We start from the raw sequence: 20,384 nt of genomic DNA on the forward strand, positions 1-20,384 counted from the left end.
TGTACATTGAGGTTTGTTGCTAAATTTTCTGCTACTAAAAATCTTTCACATACGAATAGGGGTTTTCCTGCATCAACCTATTTCTACAAATCCCATTGAGACATATATAGCAAATTTTAGAAGCTGTATGAAGATACCCTTCAAGAGGGCTGTCCAATTATGTGTAAATAAGTAGACTACTTACACTCATCCACTTAGAAGAGGCAGCCCTATAAAAAACACAAGGACAGAATGGGCTTTTAGACTCTGTAAAAAAGACTGTTCTCCTTCCAATGTCGGCATAAAGAAATCTTGCAGATTATAAGGAAATAACATACAAAGTATACAACGAGGAAAAGCGGGGTGGCATCCCCCGTGTCGGTACATACACTAAGTACAATAACAGTAAAATTACTAAGTGTGTAAGGGAGAGCCGGGAAAAATAAGGGTGCACATTAAATAAGAAAAAAGCATTCCATAAATACAGCAAAAAGTAGGAATTTAATGGCACTCACCTATAAAAACAAGAACTTTATTCATTCATTTAAAATTCACTGGCTCACAGCTGGATAGCAAACAGAAAACCGCAACAGCCGAAGCTACACGGGGTGATGGCGACAAGCCTATTTGAGCTTTATTCACAAGGCAAATCTGGACAACCTATTTGACTTATAACAGCATAATGTTCAACAGCTGTAGAGCTCGGTTACAATACAACTGAGCAGTCATAGCACCAATTAATATTAGAGTCCCCCGCTGCACTGGGTATGCCCGCTTGGAGTAATTCTCAGGGTGATAGAACCCTATGACACACAATAACTTATGCAAATACCATTTAATCTTTGAATTTTATTTGCAACTATTGCATTACAAAGAGTTTGTCAATGTCAGTTTGCATTTAAAGAACAACCCGTTTTCAGAAACATGGCAATTTGTGTTTCAACCAATTGGCCACATAAATTGGAGAATGGGTAAAAAGTGCAGGAAAGTGATTTGCCACACATTCCACATCTTAGTATTACACAAACCATAAAAATCTTTGCTGTAACAATCTTGCTCTGTTATATTCACATTCTGCAATAACAGCTGAGAAATAACCATTTCTGTAGTATGAAAGATCCACCGGTATATACTATACAGGACCACTAACTATGTGAAATGCTATTTATTTACAGTATAATAGCAAATATTCAGGAAATTACAAATTTCTCCACCAGTATTCATCTGTGGGGGGAAGAGGTGGAAGTACACAGTACAAATGCAAAACAGTCATCAATGGTGTACTAGTTTACTGAGCATAACACAGTTAAGTGCATGTAGCCCCTATTTTTATTCTCAACTTTGCAGAAAGACAAGTTAGTCAACAAAGAAACAACTGCAGAAAATTCCATACGTGGAAACCATCATGACAGAGAGTGGAGCTTGGCACTGTTCTAAAGACAATAGATAGCTGCTGGGTTCTCGTCTTGGTAGAGTCACAGAGCACATCACTACTTATCATGACATTAAAGGGGTACTCCGGTGGAAAACTTTTTTTTTTTTTTTTTAAATCAACTGGTACCAGAAAGTTAAACAGATTTGTAAATGACTTCTATTTAAAAATATTAATCCTTCAAGTACTTATCAGCTGCTGTATGCTCCACAGGAAGTTATTTTCTTTTTGAATTTCCTTTCTGTCTGACCACTGTGCTCTCTGCTGACACCTCTGTCCATTTTAGGAACTGTCCAAAGCAGGAGCAAATCCCCATAGCAAACCTATCCTGCTCTGGACAGTTCCTAAAATGGACACAGGTGTCAGCAGAGAGCACTGTGGTCAGACAGAAAGGAAATTCAAGAAGTAAAGATCTTCCTGTGGAGCATATAGCAGCTTATAAGTATTGGAAGGATAATTTTTTTTAAAATACAAGTAATTTATAAATCTGTTTAACTTTCTGGCACCAGTTGATTTAAAAAAAAAAAAAAAAAAAAAAAAAAAAAAAATGAAATGTTTTCCAGAGGAGTACCCCTTTAAGACTTTTCAGAAGTGTCTACATAGCCTCAGATATATCTTTACAAAAAGGCATCATTGCAAAAAAACCACAAACATACTACAACTTGTGGTCCCATGATTTACAGAGCCATTCCTTTACCAAACCCATGTTTGCATCGATAGGCTAGTAGTAACAATAAGAATTATTACTTATTTAAAAGAAGGGAATATTTATATTGTTTAGCTTTGTATGGTGTTCCTTATATATTAGTACCCATGTTATTTTAATTTGGAGGAATGTTTCAACTAAGAACAGCTGAAGTAAAACCAGATGATACAACATTGAATAATATATGGAAATATGGAAATTACACGTAAATGGAAGTAAAGTTGCATACCTAAGCAATACCTGGCTACGAGGAAACTAATTCAACCAAAACATGGTATTAAGAGTCCTGGGCGAGTGTGGTAGACATTGTATTACACTGGACAGATCTGTGGCTGGTGATCATGTGCACTTTGGAAACTGAAGACAATCATTTTAATAAAAATCTTTATTTTTCTTTAGATGGAGCCAGTTAGCCTTAAAAAAATCACTAGGGGATTGCACATGGCAAGGATGTGTAACCTTCAAGGCCAACCATCACAAAACACCCAGGATTATGAAGGGTAACGTGTATTTAAAAAAAAAATAAAAAAAAAATAATAATCAATTTCCTCAAAAACTTCTACACTGTGGCTCTGGAGAATGGAATAGCTCCGATATCAGACAGACGACCATGTGCAAATCTTTTAAGTCCATTTATTTATTTAATTTAACTTAATCATCTTCCTCGTCTTCCTCCTCCTCATCATAGCTTTCTTCAAAGCCCTCACTGTCTCCTTGGTCATCATCGCCCTCCATGGTGATATCCCATTGTGGGTGGTTTTCAGGAATTGGTTTAGCTTCGTGAACTTCCAGCTAGGAAAAATGTAGAAAATGTGGAATTTTTACTATAAGCATTCAAGTTAAAGAGTTACTCCGCTGCTCCGCTCCGGAACAAACTGTTTTGAACGCTGGAGCCGGGAGCACGTGACTTCATAGCCCAGCCCCCCCATTATGGCATGCCCTGCCCCCTCCCATAGACTTGCATTGAGGGGGTGGGGCGTGATGTCATGAGAGGGTGGGGCTATGACGTCACAAGCTCCCGGCGCCGGAACAGTTTGTTCCAAACGCTGAGCAGAGGAGTACCCCTTTAAGTAGGTAGAAGTATATGTCATGCATTACATAGTTTGAAAATCCAATATCTGCAGCATCTCTTTCATGGGTTGGAAGGTGTACTAACAGGTTTCCTACAGCAATCCAAATGATTTACCATGCTTTGGGGGGGGTTCACTTATGACTTACATTTCTACTGTAAATAAACAGGAAGGATAGAAGCAGCACATCCAAAGAAAATGGCAAAATGGAGCGGGTGCATGCAGTCATAGGATCCTGGCAAGTTGATCCATCCTTGATAGCTTATGGATACATGCAGCACACCAAACGGGGCAGTCCAATAAAATGCAATTCATTCCATGGTGTAAAGTAGCCTTATGGCACTTAAAAAAGGTGGCGTGAGGCTACTGAAACATTGTACCTTTACACCATGGAATAAATTGTACTTTATTGGACTGCCCCGTTTGGTGTGCTGCATTTATCCATAAGAGACTTTAAATAAACAAAACTTCTTTAACCCCTTAATAACTAGACCAATTTTTAGGTTTGCATTTTTTCTGGTCTTCTAACAGCCATATAAGAGCTTGTTTTTAGCAGGACTCACTTAGGCTAGGTTCACACATCCGTTTGCATCCGACCCGTTTTTTGAGCCGATTGGACCCTGAAACGGGTCACATGCAAACGGATACTACCGGGTCCCGACAGTCCCCATTCACTTGCGGGGGGTCCATCGGTGCCCCGGAAATTTTACAGGATTTTGTAAGAGGGGGGAAAAAAAATAGTGTTTGTGCTAGACGAACCCCCGACGGAGCTCCACCTAACGGAGCCCGACGGCAGTGTGAACGGACCTTAGTAATGACACCTTTCATTGTATCATAACAGATACCGTGACATGAAATTTGCTAATTTTGTGGGTTTAATTTTACATAATGTAATTTACAGTGAAACTGAAATGTTATCTTCATTCTATGGGTCAGTAGGATCACAGTGTTACCCAATTTATATAGATTTTGTTTTATTTTACTTCAGTGATCCCTCAACTTACAATGGCCTTAACACACAATGTTTTTTCTGGACCATTGTAACTAGTAACAATACTCAACATACAATGCTATGGACAGTCTAGATCTGCAAAACATGCATGCACTGACTGTGTCTGGTAGCATCTCCCTACAGTACAGGGAGGTACTACATGTTCTGTACTCTTTACCTGTACCAGGGTTAGCTGCTCCTTTGGACACCAGGTCAGGGCAGTTCCCTCTTACTTTTTGCGACACTGTGTGTAAGAAACAGCTTCAAGTAGCTCTTTCTTACTTTTATATGTAAGGGCTCGCTTTATCTGTACTAGTTACCTACTTATTTTTTTTTAAATCCTATTTTTTTCCCCTATGTTTGGATGACATTTTGGAGCTTCAGGACCAATTACCAGGTTTCTATTGAGAAAGGTCTCCTGGAACCAAATAATATTGTAACTTGAGGAACCACTGTACTTGTTCACAGGGATAAGTGGGATCAATGATTCAATATTTTAATGTTTTGACATTTCTGCACACAGCAATACCAACTGTTAATTCTTTTGTTTTGTATTTGAAAACCTGAAAAGAAGAGGGATTTGCTTACTTATAACAATGCTATGCATAACATTGATGAGTTGGAATGGTGCTCCGCTGGTGCTCTAGCCTTCCTGGGGCAGACTGTATCAGCAGAGTTACTATTGTAGACATAGAGGCCTAGTTAAGTAATTGATCAGCACCCAGAGATCCCATTGTGATCACTAATGTCGGTCATTGACAATGAAAGCTGGTCGCCAAGTGAGCTCCAGTTATAACGCAGCCATTGTACATGTACAGCGTTACTTATGTGTATGGGAGCAACTGACTCTTCCCTGACAGCAAATAAATGAAATAATCAGCATGCTGGAACTTAAGTCTCATCTAGCAGCAGTGGCTTAAAGGGGTTATCCAGGACTAGAAAAACAGAGCTAATTTCTTTCTAAAAACAGCACCACACCAGTCCTCAGATTGTGTTTACTATTTCAATGGAACGGAGCTGCAATACCACACACCACCAATATGAGGCAAGGTGTGGCACTGTTGGAAGAAATTAGCTTTGTTTTTCAAATCCTGGATAATCCCTTTAAAGAGCTTTTTAAATGGGGCAACAATTGTTGCCCTGTGTGAAACACCCTGTGATCAGCCAAAAAATAAGCCAACGCTCATTTGTCAGTTGGCCGACAATTATGCAAATGTAAAGCCAGTCGCGCAATCATTAAACCATGTAAAAGGCTTGTTAAATAGGCTCAGATCTGCTATATATCGTGCTTGTATCAGTCATGGGTCTGCCCATATTAAAAGGCCGTTATTCCCCTTCTCCCTATTGGGAAAAAAAAGTGTGCACGTACATACAGGAGACGGAAGAAATAGCTGTAAGATTAAATACACTGGGCCAAAAGATATCCAATGTGTATGGGCAGCTTTATTTTGTATCCAGATAGACTAACAATTGCTGACTGTAAATGCACAATATATAACATAAGATGTGAATCATTTTTTACATAATTACTTTTTTCATTTTTTTTTTCTGTGGTCCAGTCATTACTTATTCTAGCAGATAGCAATTTATATTCATGGAGAACAGGGCTTACCTTTAGTGGTTTTATCTGATCTAAGCCCATATAAGAATCAGACCTTAAGAACACGGTGTATTGATAATTGCCAGGTTTGCTTGGCGCTGGAAATTTTAGCTCCACCTTAAAAACAGAAAGAAAAAAAATGAGTAAGGTAAGCCACAGTACCATTTTAAGGGCCCATTTACACTACGTATTTTCAAAGTAAAATTCCGGTCCGGAGTTCCGCTGGGGAAAATATGGTACAGCAGCCTCCCAATCTTTTCTATGGGATTCCTCTGCACCAGTCACACTATGGAACGTTCTCCGCAGAAATTCCGGATCTCAGACATGTTCATTCTTTTGGCAGAGACCGCTTGAAAATGCATTGCAGTTTATGGAGATGGCGCATTTCCAAGTGGTCTTTGTTCGGCCGAGGCTAGCTATAGATGGGATATTCAGGGCGGAGATTCCACATTGTGAATGAGCCCAAAGAGAGCAGATATCAGAGAAATCTCTGACATTTTCCATTTAACCATTTCAATGCTGATTACTGCATTTACAAAAGGAAGATATTGGCCAAGATTTATCAATCTACTTGAAACCAAAACTGTCTGATTTAGCGCATAGCAACCAATCATAGCTCAGAGATTTGGTTTTAGGCAGCCGATAAATCTGAGCCACTGAACAAGGAAGGACAACTTTAATTGCATCACAGGCAATCTACCTGGTATGGTAAGATATTGCAGTGTACACTAAAGGACTCCAGGGCTGTCTGTTCATATTTCCTGTTATTATGGCATACCCTAACAATTGCTCATGTGACACACATAGAAAATGTTTTACACTAATCTTTCGAGTCGGTCCTATCGCTTGAAGAACATGCAAATGTGCTTAATGTCAGTCCTTGTTTTCCAGGCAGAGATTGTGCACATTTTAAACAGTGTGAACAAAGCCTCCTGCAGAATGACATACATTAATTGTTCTGTTCCTTACTGACCCGATCTTTATGGAGTTATAGCTCAGCGTTTTGGGGTTTACTATTTCATAATTTACTAACAGAATGTTGTTATTACTGTCTAATGGTGTTATGCTCCATTCATATTACATTATATGAACATGTCCAGGATACCTGCTGAGAAAGCTTTGGGTGCATACGCAGAACACTATCTGTGGAGGCCAAAAGTTTCCATTTTCAAGTTTTTTTTTTTCCCACTGATGGTAACAGAGTTTAACAGCTGCATAGAGGCAGTCCTGTTACTATCTCTACAAGCTAGACAATATTACACTTGTCATTCCTTTCTGTTCCCCTCTCAGAGAGACGGGCTCTCAGCCAGGAAGAAATAAGGGCTGCAGTAATTCAAGTCTCTCTCTGCTCTGCCCCAAAGTGAAATAAATAGAGTGCAACCTGTAAGTGAATGAAGCTAATAAAAAGCCCTCAGCACACGCCATTAAATATGAGCACAATAAGGTCCATAAGTGCCTCACCGGACTGTATTTCACAATACAGTAGAATATCCCAATAGCAGACACGCACGGTGAAAAAATATGTCAGCTATTGAGAGATGTCCCTTATTAGGAAAAAAGGCTCAAAAATCTTTCAAAATGACCGAATCATGTACTGTACTCACTCCAGAGTGTAATTACCTATAAAACATGATAAAAAGCAATATTACAGTACCGTTTAATTTCCCTTCTGTACCATTTCATCCTCGCCGTGCCATTTTATTCCCCCTCTTGATCCCTCCAATGCCACTTCATTTCTTCCCCTTGAACCTCCTGTGCCATTTCATTCCCCATTTATCCTCCAGTGCCAAATCATCCCCCCTTACCCCGTGCCACATAATTTGCCCTTAATCCCTCCCCTGTGCCATTTCATTCTCCTTTATTACCCTTTGTGCAAATTCATCACCCCCTCTTTACCACCTTCTGCGCAATTTCATTCCCCCCCTTTATCCCCCGTGATATTTAATTTCCCCATTCTCCCCCTGTGCCACTTCAATCCCTTTGTGCTATGTGAAAACACAACCCCCACTTACCCCTTGTGCCACATAACATCACAAGTGACGCTCCTGATGTTCTCTGCGTTTCACCTACTGAGAGCAGAGGCTGCAGCCACTGACGAGTGACCTCAGGAGCATCACTTGTCACTGCTGGCAGCCGCCTCTGTTCACAGCCTCTCAGTAAGTGCAGCACAGAGGACATCAGGAGAACATCAAACCCGCTGAGAGCCCCTGCACCAGAGCCTGCTGGCCAGGTAAGAACAACAACAACAGGTGGAGGAGGGAAGAGTAAAAGTGATGTAGCACAAGGGATAAGGAGGGGAGGTAATTTGGCACAGAGGGGGATCAAGGGTAAATGATGTGGCACAGGCAATCATGAAGGGGGTGATTTGGCACAGGGGGAATAAAGTGGCATGGGGTGGCCGAATGATGTGGCCGGCGGACATACAGAAGCAGGTGACCACTGTTTAAAACAGCGGTCTTTTGCTTCTGTGCTGGGGCTGCTGCAGGGGGTGCAGCAGGGTTCAGGGCCTCCTGGGAGCCTGGGCCCCAGACGGCAGCCCTGTGTACAAGGTAAGATCGGCACGTAAGCCTGGCTGTCTCCTATTGGGAGTGCTTAGCCTCCTATTGGGAGTGTCATACATTGTTCTGCACTTGTAAGAACAGTGCAAATGCTCCATAAGAGATGTGGGTACCCTGGGGGTTAGGATTCAGAAACTGCTCCTCCACCAACATTAACATCGATCTCACCTCTTCTTGATCCCTTAGTGTACACACATGATAGGGCATAGATATTAATGTTTGATCCTTTCTTTCTGCTATGTAAATCCACCACCATTCTTGCTTTTCCTATAAAAATAAATGCAAAAAATTAGCACAAGTAAAATTGACTTTGGCTATAGCTCATGTAAGCTATTTACATTAATGCCCAGTGAATTACAGTCAAGGTAAATTTACTTATGAATATAAGACTTCTTAAAAGGAGACAACAACAAGGAATTTGGCATATTATAGAAATGCTAACATACACTAACCACTTCCAGACTGAACCAATTATCCTCCTTTACATGTTTTTTGTTTGTTTACATGTTTATTTGAAGCCTATAGAGATTCTTCTAGATGTTATATTATTCAAATAATTTTGCATATTTTTTTTCTGTGATACATAGTTTTTTTGTATTAGTTTATTTTTTGTGATACCATGGGGAAAAATAGGACGTAACAAAGGATGTATATGGAGATGGAGCTAGAAGCTGCAATTTTGTCTGTTCTATCAGTCTCCAGCTCTTGGCGACTCACATTTAATATACTCCTGCTCTTGTACATGGTTCAAGGATCAGTACAGAAAAATTACCCTTACTACATCAAAGATTAAATGGGCACTGTCAGATACAAAAATATATTATAAGTTGTACATCTTGGCAACATATTAACTTTTCTAATATAAGTCATAAGAAAATTTATATAGCACTCCTCTGGGCTCTCTCCTGCCTGACAGCACTCCTCTGGGCTCTCTCCTGCCTGACAGCACTCCTCTGGGCTCTCTCCTGCCTGACAGCACTCCTCTGGGCTCTCTCCTGCCTGACAGCACTCCTCTGGGCTCTCTCCTGCCTGACAGCACTCCTCTGGGCTCTCTCCTGCCTGACAGCACTCCTCTGGGCTCTCTCCTGCCTGACAGCACTCCTCTGGGCTCTCTCCTGCCTGACAGCACTCCTCTGGGCTCTCTCCTGCCTGACAGCACTCCTCTGGGCTCTCTCCTGCCTGACAGCACTCCTCTGGGCTCTCTCCTGCCTGACAGCACTCCTCTGGGCTCTCTCCTGCCTGACAGCACTCCTCTGGGGGCTCTCCTGCCTGACAGCACTCCTCTGGGCTCTCTCCTGCCTGACAGCACTCCTCTGGGCTCTCTCCTGCCTGACAGCACTCCTCTGGGCTCTCTCCTGCCTGACAGCACTCCTCTGGGCTCTCTCCTGCCTGACAGCACTCCTCTGGGCTCTCTCCTGCCTGACAGCACTCCTCTGGGCTCTCTCCTGCCTGACAGCACTCCTCTGGGCTCTCTCCTGCCCGACAGCACTCCTCTGGGCTCTCTCCTGCCCGACAGCACTCCTCTGGGCTCTCTCCTGCCTGACAGCACTCCTCTGGGCTCTCTCCTGCCTGACAGCACTCCTCTGGGCTCTCTCCTGCCTGACAGCACTCCTCTGGGCTCTCTCCTGCCTGACAGCACTCCTCTGGGCTCTCTCCTGCCTGACAGCACTCCTCTGGGCTCTCTCCTGCCTGACAGCACTCCTCTGGGCTCTCTCCTGCCTGACCGCACTCCTCTGGGCTCTCTCCTGCCTGACCGCACTCCTCTGGGCTCTCTCCTGTCCGATAACACTCCTCTGGGCTCTCCCCGGTCTGATAGCACTCTACTGTGTTCTCTCCTGTCCTATCAGACACAGAGGAGTGCTAGCCCACCCTCACTTACTGACTTTGTCCATGCCTGTGCTTCAGCTTGGACAAAGCCATGATTTTTATAAAAAGGAAATAACATTTTCTTATGAAGTATATTAGAAAGGTTAATGTTTTGCCAAGATGTACAACATATAAGAAGTTTTTGAATGTGACAGTGCCCATTTAAAAAAAAAAGCACCAAAAACAGACACTCCTTTAGCTGTTGACTTGCTCCAGTGTTGGCCACTGGAATCCATATTTCCTAACAAAAGAGCAAGTGCATTATGAACACAAGAATATAAGGGGACCAGGGTGATCTGTACAAGACCGTGCAGACCCAGTGTGGTCACCTGTGCAGAAGATCTGTAGCTGCTAGACAACAAGAGTCTAACTATGTCTGTACATGCAGGCGGCATTCATTCGGTTTGTAATTTATAGCACTATGGGGCAGATATATCACAGCAGTGTAAAATAAAGACCATTTTGCATCTGCTCTCATGAAATGAAAGCTGCGCTGATTGGTTGCTATTAACAGATTTACTTTTAGACGGCTTTGATCATTTTAAATAACAAGCGCCACTAGACACTGTATTTAACTTAAGGCATCTAAAAATAGGAAATGTATGACTACTATTACAACTACGTAATGAAAACACATGTTCTGAATTTAAACTTCTGCCAGTTTCTCTGAAATAAACAGGTATGGCAGTAAAAAATAGGAGTAAACAACAAAAATGTTAATCTGGCTTGTTATTTTTTTCACATTCTTCTATTCCCTATTTTAATAAAAGACAAGCTTCTTCAATTCTAAATTTGCAATAAACCACAGATGTCCTGTTAGCTGATGATGTCCCCTATAACAGAAGCATGTGATAAACTGGTTATAAATGTTTTGAGAACCCTTTAATATATGGACGATATCAGTAAGTGGAAGATAAAAGTTGCCCTCACTGTATGTTTGCTTCAGGGAGATGCAGAAAGTTCTCTAGACTGACAGTATAAACAGTCTTGAGGCTACTACCTAGGGGATAATTTCCTGCTGAGTGCTTCCATATTATTGCTGGTACATGCTTTTGGACAGGAGCTTGTGTGAAGGGGCAGAGCCGGTCCATCTCTGTGTCCTCGACAGAGGAGTGGGGTAGTCACAACCAGATGTCACACCACCAGTCACAGGGTTGTTATGAGGGTTGAAATGACTGAGCTCCCATAATATACAGAATACCTTGCATAATTACAGTGGTACGTGTGGGCGACACTAATCACAGTAAGAGTTATGCTAAGAACAGTGGTCCAATGTGGATGATGCTGAGAACAGTGGTAAGGTAGGGTCACAAGTATTAAATGTTGCTGAGTCTTTCCTGCAGCTGATTTTGCTACCCATTGAATTCAATGAGCAGGATAATAGGCAGCAGCAAATACGCATTGGTACAGTGTTGGTGAGGCAGATTACAGTGGTACAGTGCGGGTGAGGCCGATTACAGGGGTACAGTGCGGGATTCCTTTTTGAGAGAATGTGACACTGGACTTACCCTGCTGTATCTTATAGCAACATTTACCTTGTGGCAGGAACACTGAATGAGACACCTAATTAGTTTTCTTTTTATGTGCCATAGTTCTGATAAAATCACTATTCATCACAAACTTGAACACAAACCATATACATGAGCTGCCGCTCCAGACCACCCACCATTCAGTGACTGACAGCATTCTGCCTATGACATATTTTAGGAGAACGCTGTGAATCTCTATGATGGACGGTAGGTCTGGCAGCTCATGAATATCGAGGACTCCCATTCACACACTGTCTAGTCCTCTGAAAAGTAAAATAGAGTCTTATTTATGGCCCCTGCCAGCACATTTATGCTGTCCTCAGATAGAGGCCGAATAAATCTGGTGACCGATTCCCTTTAAAAAGAGATTTTTCAAAACTGTACCAATTAATAGCTATGAAGGGATGGGAAAAACAAAATATACCAGCCTTTTATAAATGGAGAGAAGAGCAAGAGGTGGCAATGGACCAACGGAATAATATTTTGAGTAATGTACCTGACTAGGCACTGGGAGAGGGTGCGAGACTTTCCCAGTTGTATATATTGTATCGGGTATATCAGACTCTGGCGCTGCTAGCTAAAATAGGGTATGTGGAAGTGGCAAAATGTCCTCGGTGCTCTAGCGCTAACTTACTTCATATGCTGTAGGAATGCCCGGTTATTAAAAAGATATTGGGAAGGAATCATAGAATATATTGGCGCAATATATGAGGTGGATATTGATAGGGAGGTTAAAATATGTATATTGGGTTATGTGGAGGAATTGCCGATAGAAGATAACAGTAAGTTAGCGGTGGGAAGATTATTATATAATGCATGGAAGTTGATAGCCCAGCGCTGGAAAAACCCAAATCCACCATACAGGGAGCACTTTGTCCAAAAGATGGAAAAAATAATTGCTTGGGAAAAGGCCATGTATATTAAAAGAGGGAATGAAGATAAAGTCTGGTTGATATGGCGGAGATGGACTGATAGAAATCGAAAACAACCACGGTTTTGACCCCGGTTTAAAAACCGTACTGCAACTGCATACGTTTTTTTTTAACATGGACGTCAATGGGAAATGCACATGTATACGGTTCCATACGGGAAAAACGTATACGTTTTTACTTTGCACATGCGCATTTGAATCCTAAAGTCCCCACCCAAGACCCCTCCCATTAAAAATGGACAAAATTTTCAAAAACTTATGGGTTTTTTTTCTATAAAAACTGACGGAACTGTATGCACTTTTAAAAACCGTATATTGTTTAAAAACGCATACGGTTTACTTTTTCCCATACTGTTCCATCCGTTTTTTTGTCATACGATTTTCTTTAGAAAAACAGATTGAAAACAGTATGGCAAAAACGTAGTGTGATCCCAGCCTAATATCGTATATACTTGAGTATAAGCAGAGTTTTTCAGCACGATTTTTCGTGCTGAAAACACCCCCCCTCGGCTTAAACTAGAGTGAACTCTCCGCTCCCAGTGGTATTCAACCTGCGGACCTCCAGATGTTTCAAAACTACAACTCCCAGCAAGCCCGGGCAGCCATCGGCTGTCCTGGCTTGCTGGGAGTTGTAGTTTTGAAACCTCTGGAGGTCCGCAGGTTGAAGACCACTGCGGCCTTAGACATCATCCAGCCCCCCTCTCACCCCCTTTAGTTCTGTACTCACCTCCGCTCGGCGGGACGTTAGGGTGCGCTGGTCCGGTGCTGCAGGACTGTCCGGTGGGGAGGTCGTCCGGTGGGGTAGTGGTTCCGGGCTGCCATCTTCACCGGGGGGCCTCTTCTCCGCGCTTCGGGCCCAGCCCCGGAATAGTCACGTTGCCTTGACGACGACGCAGAGGGACATTCATTACCAACGTCCCTCTGCGTTGTCGTCAAGGCAACGCCTCTATTCCGGGCCCGAAGCGCGGAGGTGGCAATGGACCAATGGAATAATAGCACCGGACCAGCAGCACCGGACCAGCGCACCCTAACGTCCCGCCGAGCGGAGGCGAGTACAAAACTAAAGGGGGCGGGGGTGGGGGCTGGATGATGTCGAAAGCCGCAGTGGTCTTCAACCTGCGGACCTCCAGAGGTTTCAAAACTACAACTCCCAGCAAGCCCGGACAGCCGATGGCTGCGAGGTCCGCAGGTTGAAGACCACTTTATCAGACATTGACAAGCGGTGATGATGAAGGTGTGGGGTCTGATGACATGTGGTGATGATGACAAGGGGATGATGAAGGGGGAGGGGATGATGACAAGGGGATGATGAAGGGGGGGTGTGGGATGATGACAAGGGGATGATGAAGGGGGGGTGTGGGATGATGACAAGGGGATGATGAAGGGGGGGTGTGGGATGATGACAAGGGGATGATGAAGGGGGGTGTGGGATGATGAAGGGGGGTGTGGGATGATGACAAGGGGATGATGAAGGGGGGGTGTGGGATGATGACAAGGGGATGATGACAGGCGGTGATGATGAAGGGGGGGATGATGACAGGCGGTGATGATGAAGGGGGGATGATGACAGGGTGATGATGAGGGTGTTAATGATGGGGGTCTGGATGATGACAGGGGGGATGATGTATTTCCCACCCTAGGCTTATACTCGAGTCAATAACTTTTCCTGGGATTTTGGGGTTAAATTCCAACAACAAACACTTAATATTAAAGCCAGGCTCAAGATCAGCTAATCACCTCAGGCCCGTTTGTGGTAAGGCCAATTGAAAGGTAAACAGGATTTTTAGAACAATTTCTCTCTAAATTGCTGTTAAGATAAGAAAAGTTTACTTTCATTTATGAACCAGATGTACATTACCTCTGGGAAATATAAACTATATACAGGATGTGTTACTTTAGATTTGGTTTCTAGCAGAGCTCGATCCTTACGCTGAATGCTCTGCTGCAATTCTTGCCACTCCTAAAAGAAGTACATTTGGACATTAACCACAATAGTACAAAACATCTCATTTATAACAAATCAAAAGCTCACATAAAATTAATACAGTCAAAAATAATACCACCATTTGTTGCTTTGTATCAGGAACAGTGCCAGCATCTGTCCACAGGTTGTGTATGGTATTGCAGTTCAGCTCAGTGAAGTAAACTGGACTAAGCTGTAATACAACACATAACTTGTGGATAAGATGTGACACTATTTGACAGAACACTCATTTTTATCTAATCCTGTAAAACCCCTTTAAAAAGACTATGTCAGTATTTAAACTATTAATACTGTCAAGCAAAGCATAAACTTAGGTTAGTAGTGAGCAGAATGTCTGTGCACCCATCAGCTGTCTCCCTTATGTTATTTCTATAAATTGACAGAAAAATCTCAGACGTTGCTTATAGAGATGAGCAAATTTACAGTAAATCCGATTTGTCATGAACTTCTCGGCTCGGCAGTTGATGACTTATCCTGCATTAATTAGTTAAGTTTTCAGGTGCTCCGGTGGGGTGGAAAAGGTGGATACAGTCCTAGGAAAGAGTCTCCAGCCCACCAGAGCACCTGAAAGCTGAACTAATTTATGCAGGATAAGTCATCAACTGCCGAGCCGAGAAGTTCGTGACAAATCAAATTTACTGCAAGTTCGCTCATCTCTAGTTGCTTAGCTTGGGAAAAAATATGACCAGGCCAGTTATAATTCAACATGTTTTTCTGATCCATGTTCCTCCAAGACAGAAGACAAGGGACAGTCAAAACTGTTTCCATAGACAAAAGATTGTCATTGAATACAATCAAAATTGACAAGATCCACTGAGATAAAGCTAATATCTATGTCAGCATTTCTGAATTTAAATATATGGCTTAATGTATATAAATACCAGGGACATAAAACATCATTTAGGAACTCCAAATACAATCAGCAAATGATTTCCTACTATTAATTGACATAGATATTTTAAGTGCTGTATTTGTAGGTCTACCAACATACTGTGTATTCCCTTATTGGTCTTGTAAGGTATAATACCTTAGGCTTTCCTGATCAGTGATAGTGGAGGTCAACGTCTTGCACTCTTTTGGGGAAACTTGTGCTTATGTGTTCTAACACAGAGCAATAATTTGTGATGACATATTTTTCTCTTTGGATATCTGTAGGTCTCTACAAGGGTGGACACGGCTTTGAGGAGTAACTAATCGAAAACGTGTGTATTCCTGAAGGGTCAATGCAATACAAAATGGAATGGCCTAAAAAAATATATCTTACCGCTTCATCATCTTTGCCATGCTTGTCATCGTTCTCCCTGTCAGAATCCTTGTCACTCCCATCACTCTGAGAATCCCTATTAGTATCATCATCTTCAGAATCACTACCTTTGTCCGAAACATCATCTTCTTCCTCCTTTGATGCAACATCCTAATGGAATAATAAAATATCAATGAATTGTATCTTGAAATTTTTTTTAAGGGGTTATCCAGGAAAAAAAACATTTTTATATATCAACTGGCTCCAGAAAGTTAAACAGATTTGTAAATTACTTCCATTAAAAAAATCTTGATCCTTTCAGTAATTATGAGCTGCTGAAGTTGAGTTGTTCTTTTCTGTCTGATGGCACCTGTCTCGGGAACTGTCCAGGGTAAAAGCAAATCCCCATAGCAAACCTCTTCTACTCTGTGCAGTTCCAGAGACAGGCAGAGATGTCAGCAGAGAGCACTGTTGCCAGACAGAAAACAACAACTCATCTTCAGCAGCTGATAATTATTGAAAGGATTAAGATTTTTTAAATTTTACAAATCTGTTTAACTTTCTGGAGCCAGTTGATATAAAAAAAAAAAAAGACGTTTTTTCCTGGAATGCCCCTTTAATATGTACAGCTTTATGGATGCACAAAAAGAAGAATCCATAGCACTTTAAAAATTGAATATATGTATCCTCTTGTGATGTGGCAGCTTACTGATTAATTCAGACAATATCTCTCTATTTTACATTTACATAGCCTCTGCAGCAGAGGGACATTTACAGAATGCCTGTTGATAGGTTGCTGACATGTCTTTATAAAAGGGGCAGTGCTCTAATACTGGGCTACAATCTCTCCACTTCCTTATTACTTACAGTCATTGAAGTAAATTATTTTTTATTCTGACTGGCTCCAGCTGCTATTAAGAGGAGTTTAAAAGCTCAAATGTATTAATGTATATTTAGTAAATGCTATAAATATATAAATGCTTTTATACCTTACATTACTGCTCATCTAAGATGAAAAATAAATAAAAATGTGCAAATCTTGACTGATAATCTACCGATTCATGTTAACAGCTCTTGCGCAGACCTATGCCACTATGGTTATAGACTTCATATACTGTAGTGTATTTCCAGAAATATGCACCCTTCCATCTTACCACTGTTTCTGGTCATATTAATTGTACATTAGCAATAAGTAGCATTTACGTTAAATGGAGTAAATGAAAGCAAGATCAGACTATATCTGTTACAGGAATACAGTTTTCTTTGATATCATATCCTATCAGGGAGGAGTAAAATAGAACTGGAGCAGCATACGTAAAGCTGTAAGGGAAAAACAGTGTGAAAAAAATCTTCAGGGGGCAGAACGGAGATCTTCACTGAAGATACGTATCAATCCAACTAAAAAAAAAAGAAAGCACCCAAAAAATAGTCATGATCTTGATCTTATTACACACACTGGGCTGTGGATAGTAAAGGTCTATTTCTTCTTTGGAGTCATGTTTAAAAAGAACCTGTCATTATCTTGTAAAATGTTATAATCCTCCTAGTTCACTGCCCCATCATGATAAACCACTCCCTGCCTTTCTTTTTATTATTTTTTTTAGTTTTCTACCTTGATATTGCTCTGTATTTTCTGCTCAGTCTCAGTCACATTCACAGACTGGGAAAGGGCGTTCCCCAGCAGGCATGACATCATCTGAAGCCATACAGGGGAGAACTTCCTCCCTTACTCTGCCACACACAGCAAAGAGCAGTTCAGTGTGTGAGATGAGCTATGATTGGCTAAGGCTGCACTCCCCCTCCCCCCTCCCCACACACACAGCATTTCCGGATTTTGGACTTCTGCTAGACCAGCAGGAGTCCAAAGATGGGGAGAAATGTGCTCTGGACAAGTAGAGACACCTAGTGGCAGTTTTTTAAACACAAATAAATAATTTTTATATTTTAAACAAAAAGTACATTATATAGATTTTTTTATTTACCATAAGGAGTGCAATAGCAAAAATTAGTCTTAGTGAAAGTGCCCATTTAAACCTATTGAAGTGTGCTTTCTGTCAGTTTTACATTTGCACTCTAGAGTTTACATACCCTGTCAGAAATTGTGACATTTTAGCACTGATTTAGAAAATATAGCTGATCAAAAAGAAAGAAGTAAAAATTTAATTTAAAGGATAGTTATCATATAAAGCCATTTATTATAACATTTTTGTTTGGCTTCTTTTAAAATCATATCGACACCAGAAGTCACCCAAGTGGCTCTGATCAAAAGTTTACATATCCTTGAATGTATGGCCTGGTTAACCCTTTAAGGACCAAGCCCATTTTCATCTTAGGGACCCGAGCATTTTTTGCTCATCTGACCACTGTCACTTTAAGCTTTATTAACTCTGGGATGCTTTTACTTTTCATTCTGATTCAAAGATTGCTTTTTCGTAACATATCATGCATTTTTCTTCTACTTTGAAACTCTCTGCTTATAAAAGAAAAAATGGACATCCCAAATAAATTATATATTGATTCACATATACAATATGTCTACTTTATGTTTGCATCATAAAGTTGACATATTTTTACTTTTGGAAGACATCAGAGGGCTTCAAAGTTGCTCTGAGGGCGCACCACAGGCCTCAGAAAGGATGGAACGACATTGGTCTTTTGGAGAGAGGATTTGGCTGGAATAAAAGTCGGGGGCCATGTCGTGTTTAACAAGCCCCCATGGTGCCAGAACAGTGGAAACCCCCCACATGTGACACCATTTTAAAAACTAAACCCCTCAAGGAATGTAACAAGAGCTTCAGTGAGCCTTTTTACCCCACAGATGTTTGCAACAGAGGGTCCGAAATATGAAAAATTTTATTTTTTACACTAAAATGCTGGTGTAAACCCATATTTAGCATTTTTTGAAGGGGTAAAAGAAGAAAAAAAAAATACCAAACTTTGTAACCCAATTTCTTCTAAGTGAGGAAATACCCCATATGTGGTCATTAGCAGCTTTATGGCCATATGGTAGGACTGAAGGGAAGTAGCATCCTGTGGATTTAGGACATATAAGATTTGAACTTGCAAATGATGTAATACCCCCATAAATGAGCTCATTTCTGATTATTGAGATTACCGGGGATTTTGGTTGAATTTGTCATAAAAGGAACAGTAATCTTGTGTGAAGCACGTCTGTATTTATCTGTTGATCCTGTTTTAGAAATAAAGTGACATACTTTTCGTCTTAAGCAAAAAAAAGTTGGGATCAAACAAAAAGCATCAGTTAAAATTAATGGCACTAACTTCGTATTTGTGTAAATAAGACAATACCATGCTAATTACGCAGCTGACCAAAAACTGTGTCAAGCCATAAAAAAAACAACTGCGCTGAAGGGAAGGGCAAAACATTTTGGACATGGAGGAAAAATTTTTTTACTTGTTCCCTGGATAAAAGAACTGCAACAGGGCTACATATTTTATTTTAGGTTATACGGGACTGGTTGTACGTGTTTCTGGATCCATTAATCCCTATATAAGGGACATATGTGCCAGTTCACATCGACTGCCCGGCAAGGTAGGAACCGAAATGTGCGCAAAAAAAAAAACAACTAATCAACTGCAGACATGGCAATGTCAAACACCACACGTTGACAGAAAAGGATACTATTAGGTATTATCAGATATTTCAAATCCCTAAAAAATGGCACAAAACCATGAACAAGCCCATACTGTATTAATCATATTGCAGATATCCTCCAAACAAAGAACTATGCCCATATCACCCATTCGAACAATGAAGATAACAGCTTTATACGGCATGACAGTCTTAAAAATTGGTTTAAGAAAATGTATGAATCAAATTTTAGTATCAAAATTTGGCAAAATGCCAGTTTAGAGCTTTTTTTCACATATTGCAATTAAGTGTGATCAATTGTAAAGGAATATCCCTCTATATGTTCATTAAAGGGTATAGTGAGAATTTCTAATGTCTAATTTGTGTTGAAAGGATAGCAAAAAACATTGGTTGATGGCATAGACTTCAATGTGTAGAGACAGGGACACTGTAGGTAAAGTTCAAGTCAAGACCAAATGTACAATGCCAAATGTGCAAAATAAAAACCTGCACGGTTTTTAAGAGCCTCACTTGTTACGTAGGAGTGACTTCCCACCCATCTCTTGGCCACTCCAGGAAAACCGACCCTGACTATGCGGGTTGGCACTGCTTATACTACAACTAGGATGTGTCAGTAATATAATATCACTGGCACACAGAACTTTCGGTTTTCTTTCACCGAATCCAGGCCTTTCGGTGACATGTATCTGTCTACAAACTGCCTAAAGCCGCATAGGAGAGCATCGTATATATTCATCTAGTGGTATAGTGAGAATTTCTAATGTGTATGTTGTTTTACACATATTGTAATTTAGTGTGACCAATTGGAAGGGAACATCCCTCTAAAATTTTCAGTGGGACGTACAAGTTAAAAGACAAATGAAATGAATTTAAAATGGCCAA

At 41.1% G+C, this 20,384-nt stretch overlaps 1 protein-coding gene across 2 annotated transcripts in view; it reads right to left on the minus strand.

Annotated features, from left to right (window-relative positions):
* Positions 1-2,638: 2,638 nt before the first annotated feature.
* Positions 2,639-20,384, minus strand: part of SEC63 (SEC63 homolog, protein translocation regulator) — a 75,159-nt gene continuing 57,413 nt past the window's right edge. For both annotated transcript variants that reach the window (XM_056566254.1, XM_056566255.1), the window contains exons 17-21: positions 15,911-16,060; positions 14,521-14,622; positions 8,505-8,603; positions 5,791-5,895; positions 2,639-2,909 (exon numbers count right to left, since the gene is read on the minus strand). In XM_056566254.1, the coding sequence (XP_056422229.1) occupies positions 2,769-2,909; positions 5,791-5,895; positions 8,505-8,603; positions 14,521-14,622; positions 15,911-16,060 (597 nt within the window). In that variant the 3' untranslated portion in view covers positions 2,639-2,768. The remainder of the gene's footprint in view (positions 2,910-5,790; positions 5,896-8,504; positions 8,604-14,520; positions 14,623-15,910; positions 16,061-20,384) is intronic.

Source organism: Hyla sarda, chromosome 3, assembly GCF_029499605.1.
Source record: "Hyla sarda isolate aHylSar1 chromosome 3, aHylSar1.hap1, whole genome shotgun sequence".
Lineage (NCBI taxonomy): Eukaryota > Metazoa > Chordata > Amphibia > Anura > Hylidae > Hyla > Hyla sarda.